The following is a 5,350-nucleotide window of genomic DNA, read 5'->3' on the forward strand; positions in this document are numbered from 1 at the left end:
ACATTCCCGCCTACCCCTGATAACCTTTCACCCCCTTGCTTATCAAGAAGCTTGAATGCTACCTTTGTCAGCGATGCTCATATCCCATGAACAAATAGTTTGAAAAAAATCAGTCCATCACACACTTTAATCATATTATCTAACAGAACCTCCATGGGTCAGTCTGTAATAGAGAATTCAGACTATCTTTATTAACTCATTTTGACTATGTTTTGTGTGCTGCATAACTTTAAGAGCAAAATACTTGCCATTTACGCAAGTTACCTCCTAATTTAAATACTCGAGTAGCATGAAAACAGCATTCTTACAGCTGGGTCCTGGATAATTTTATTTCATTAAACCAAAGGAATTCAGAATGTTTCAGATATCATGCATTCAAAATGATGCACATCTGGCATTTGGATCTGTTATTTTTTATGCTATAGAGACAACTCATTCGTGAAACAAGCATAATATACTCCATAATGACAAAATAGTTCATGAGGATATCGACTTACTGCACTATATTATGTGCTATAAAAAAGTTACTTCTCTTTGCAAATTTATGGTTAGCAATGTAATAAAGCATTGAATAGAGAGATGTATGGTAATAAAGTTAGAGTGAAGGAACAATAACAATGAACATGTTTGAGTCACATATTGTAGTTTGATAAATTCAGCAGAGCTAAGGTTCTGTAGTTTCCTCACTCGCTATGGGAAAGATTTCATCATATGAAGGTGGCGGAATGCTATCGGGAACTTCATCAACTGGTAACGTGGCATCTGATTCATCTTGGTTTTCCTCTGTCCTGTGAAGATATATTACGATATTATACAAATAAATACAAAAATAGGTGAATAATTGTAAGGTTTCACTTTATACTAATTTCTCAGTATAAATCGAATTGAATTATCAACCTTAGACATTGGAAGGAGATTACTGAGGTCAAAAACATAGGAATAATGAATACTAGCACATCTTCTGTGTGTTTGGTCATGATATTCTGCTTTATATCAATGTGAATGTTTGTGCCATGTAGAAGTTGACACCAGGACCATTGATTTACTGTGAATACGTCATATTCCAGTTTTGTTAAATAGTACGCAGGCATTTTTGCTGGTACTTTGGAGGATTAAATTCCGTGGGTTGGATTTTATAGCATCCCGCCAGCATGTTTGAAAGTGGGGTCCTGTAAAGTACAGTGCATGTTCTTCCTGCACCCCCCCCAACCTGTCTCCTATTTGTACTGTGGGGGTGGGGGTGGGGGGGGGTGGTGGGGGTGGGGGGGCAGAGAGGGGGAGGTGTCAGACAACCCACCAGCCCTTGGCCTACTGACACTGTTAAGTGGCCTCATTCTGTCTCTGCTCCTATTTTACCCATGGCAGGGGAGGCCCAGGCCAGGTGGGTAGCCTGGCAGCGTTTACTGCATGATCTGGTGTCAGGCAATAGGTAGGTGGGGGGTGGGGTGGGGGCATCCACCCAAGATCATACCCCTGCTTTAACCTTCCACAGCACTCTCAAACTTGCACCATCACCGCCCCCCCCCCTCCCCCAACCTCCCAACCACACACACACACACCACCCCCCGCCCCCCACCCTATCCCCATATCCCTGTTCCCCTCACCTTCCTTACTGGGGCCTGCCAGACTTACCTTGAAGTCCGGCTGCATAACATCCTCTTGTTCAAGGGCTGCCTCAACAGTGGCCACTGCACAAACCTGGTGCTGCTGGGACTACAGAACTGCTGGCCAATCAGACCAACTGACAATTAGGTATGGGCAATAAATGCTGCCTTTGCCAGTGATGCTCATATCCCATGAACAAATAGTTTTAAAAAATCAGTTCATCACATACTTTAACCATAATATCTAACAAAACCTCCATGGGTCGCTCTGTAACAGAGAATTCAGGCTATCTTTATTGACTCATTTTGACTATGTTTTGTGTGCTACATAACTTTATGAACAAAATACTTGCCAATTATGTAAGTTACCTGCTAGTTTAGATTATCTGCTAACTGCCGATTTTTTTAGTCGGCGGGGGCGGTGGTGGCGGGTGGGGAATATGGCCCTCCATTGAGCACCAACTTGTAAATCCCTACAACATACGCCAATGACAGGCGGTAAGAGTGGGAGAGATTCCTGGTCAGCCATGTGATGGAAAGAAATTGGAGCCTCTACCATCACTACCCATAGCTCCAGGCTACAACATGCATGTAGAAGTGTAAGTTGCCACAGCAAGACAGATGCCTGGGGGGAGGCGGTTGTGGGTCAGATTGGGGCAACCGGGTTCAATGCCCATTCTGCTGGGGTGGATTCAGGACCTGCCTCCTTGCCCTACCCGTAGTGGAGGTTGTAGCACCAAGGATAGGACCTGCCTTTGGGCAGAGAACTCAAAAGAAGAAATTGCCTTTCAAAAATGTGTCAGATGGGAATTTGTCTTCTCTACAAGCTATCAATCAAAGTTAGTGCCCTTAGTTGCACTCCTAATCTTTGAAGACTCTCACACTTCATGCTTCTCTTTTCACAGATGCTGCCTGACCTGCTGAGTATTTCCAGCATATTTCAGATTTCCAGCATCCATGTATTTTACATTTGTTTCTTAACTAAGCCCCCTTTTGGATAAATGGAACACAATAACACCTGGTTTCTTATGCATTGTAAGGAGTGATTTTCTCATTATGGCATGCAGTGTCTTTTTTCAATTGATTCTTGGAACCTGCGTGTTGCCGTCATTTGCCTGCCTGGAATTGCTGTCTGGCTATTATTTATTGCCCATTCCTATTTGCCCTGAGAGGATGGTGATATGCTGCTTTCTTGAATTACGGTGGTTTGATACAACTCAGTGCCTCTTCAGAGGGAGCAATGTGGGACTGGAGTCACCTTTAAATTAGAGCAGGTAAACAGAGCAGATTTCCTTCCATAAACGACAGTAGTAAACCACTTTGGCTTTGACAACAATTTGATAGCTTCATGGACACTTTTTTTACTGATACCAGCTTTTTCCTTCCAGATTTTTTTCACCAGAATTCTCAAAATGCTATGATGGGTTTTGAACTGCATTCTCAGGATTGTTAGTCCAGGCCTGTGGATTGCTACTCCAGGAACAGTTTGAGATTATGCATAATGAGTCTTCCATTCAATAGCTAATCAGCAATATTGCTGAGACTAATTTTAAGCTGCTGATTTTTATTGTATCAAAAAAGTTCTGCTTTGAGAGTTATCACAAAATAAACTTATTCTCATGTTAGAAAATTCACTTTAGGAATTACAGGCAAAATCTAATTTGCTATGTTGGCAGACTGGTTAAAATCTAGAATCTGCCCAGAATTTACAAAGTCATTGCTCTGGGTAAAACATGCCACTCAAACCCAAAGATTTCCAGAGGGACAAGTAAAAATTTATTTCATAAATGTATCTAAAACACATAAAAATCAATGAGTCGATTTAAATTGTGCTTTTGTGAAATACATAGTTTTTGATTTTAATTTGTTTAAAACCTTATTTTGGACTTTAGAAATGTCTCTTCCTAAGGGAAAAATGGCAGATTTTTTTTCCCAAAAAAAAGCAATTTGATTTGATTGGCCCAGCAATAAACAACAAAATGTTTGTGTTTAGATAAGGTTTTGTGATTGTAAATATTTAGTAGCTCATGTTTATGCTATATATTTTCAATGTTAACCTAAAAATTTGACATAATAACATGGCACAAGAAGACTCATAGACATTAAATGTATGCTATGTGCAAGGTTTTAAATATAGATTCTCAAGAGAATGCAGAATTTATCCCATGATTAGCAAAGAAAGGATATCTCAAGTGCCAGAGACATGCATTGCATTGGTGACGCTCGCATGAATGATACATTCTGCACTTATTGAAATAAAATCTGCAAATATGATTGTCAAAAAAGAAAAATATTTTCACCTTCTTGAACACCATGTTCAGTCTAATCTCACATAATACAGAAAAATATATTGAGTTATCTTTTCTCCTTATCTGTCCAGCTCAATATCTGCAAACTAATTGGTGCATATGTTAGATGAGTACACCATTGACATAAGGTAATAAAAGCCATTACACTTCCTCTACAGTTGAAAAACCAATAACATGGTAGTCGAGTAAGATGCCTTAGTATATCTGTTATATCTTCAAAGCTTTCTGATGACATGATTAAAAACTGGAATTGCTTTCATGACATTTCTATACCAGGGTTGAAGCTAGTGGTATGTGAGCCTCGGAAGGTAGTCCTGGGTTCAGAAGTAAATAAAGCATCACAAATAAACTGTTGACAATAAGCACTACATGCTATAAAAAAAAACCAGCTCAACTAATCTCAGTAGTTTAAAACGAATTTTGAAACAATTTTGCTCTGTGTGTCATGTTGGTTCGCTTTCAGCATTAGTTCATGAAATTTCAAAGGCTTCTATAGGAGGTGAAATGTAAGCAATGATGAATAGGACCTACCTGATTATTTCGTTCTCTGGTCCTTGGTAAGGTGGGCAATTCTCATCTCCAGTAAAAGCTGTGCTATCCAGAGGGTAGATGGTATAGTACTGAGGAGGGCATGGTGTTGTCCCTGTAGCACTATTAGGTGGGCTAGTGCTTTGGGAGTTGTTCAGTGATGGCAAGCAGGTCGTGTTCATGGCAATGCCATCCTGGGCAGGAGATGTATATGGAGGAGGAATATACTGTACAACAGTAGCTCCATGGAAAGTTATAGGTTGATTAATCCCAGTAAACACAAATGATTGTCCACAGGGAGTCTGCTCAGTCTCCAATGTACTTTCGCTAATTTGCTTGCAAGTTTTACAAGTTAACATTCGGAACTTGCAAACAGCAATCAGAACAAAAGTGACTCCCACAGAAAGTAGAATGGGTCCGAGTAACTGTGTCCATTCTAAATCACTTGTACCATAATATTTAATCCAACCCATTATTGTGAAAGTTATGCCCACTAGAACCAAAAAGACACCAGAGAATAGCAAGGTGGCCCCAGCCTTGTCACCATCTGACACCTGGACTCCCGGGGCTCTAGGTTGACAGGGAGTCACAGAAAATACATTAACAGGGAAATCATCCACGTTGCTGCTGCGCTGCTCCATTGCTCAGTCAGTGCCGTATGACAGTTCCATGGAAGAAGAGGGGATCGCTAAGTCAGTTGAAGCAGTATATAGCATTTAAAGTTCAGTCTTGTTACAAAAAAGCACTTTGGTGCAAGTTAATAATTGATACCAGAATATTAAAATTCTTGGAAGTTGCAGAACTGGATTGTGTCTTCTTTGCATTTTCCATTTTGATGAGTAAAGCATTTAATGAGGCATTAAATCTAAAAGATCTAGTCCAGTATGACCTTTCACTTTGTATACCTGT

At 40.2% G+C, this 5,350-nt stretch overlaps 1 protein-coding gene across 1 annotated transcript; it reads right to left on the reverse strand.

Annotated features, from left to right (window-relative positions):
• Nucleotides 1-664: 664 nt before the first annotated feature.
• On the reverse strand, nt 665-5,082 carry tmem174 (transmembrane protein 174). Its single transcript, XM_078557536.1, has 2 exons — nt 4,445-5,082; nt 665-788 (listed from the first exon to the last, which is right to left on the reverse strand). Exons 1-2 carry the CDS (start codon nt 5,080-5,082, stop codon nt 665-667), a joined length of 762 nt encoding a protein of 253 aa, XP_078413662.1.
• Nucleotides 5,083-5,350: the final 268 nt, after the last annotated feature.

This window comes from Cetorhinus maximus, chromosome 2 (genome assembly GCF_964194155.1).
Source record: "Cetorhinus maximus chromosome 2, sCetMax3.hap1.1, whole genome shotgun sequence".
Classification (NCBI taxonomy): domain Eukaryota; kingdom Metazoa; phylum Chordata; class Chondrichthyes; order Lamniformes; family Cetorhinidae; genus Cetorhinus; species Cetorhinus maximus.

Excerpts from the sequence above, each read along its gene's own strand:
- tmem174 (XM_078557536.1), bottom strand. The coding sequence starts at position 5,082 with ATGGAGCAGCGCAGCAGCAACGTGGATGATTTCCCTGTTAATGTATTT. Across the intron at positions 789-4,444 it reads CCAGAGAACGAAATAATCAG|GACAGAGGAAAACCAAGATG; the intron begins GTAGGTCCTATT and ends ATATCTTCACAG.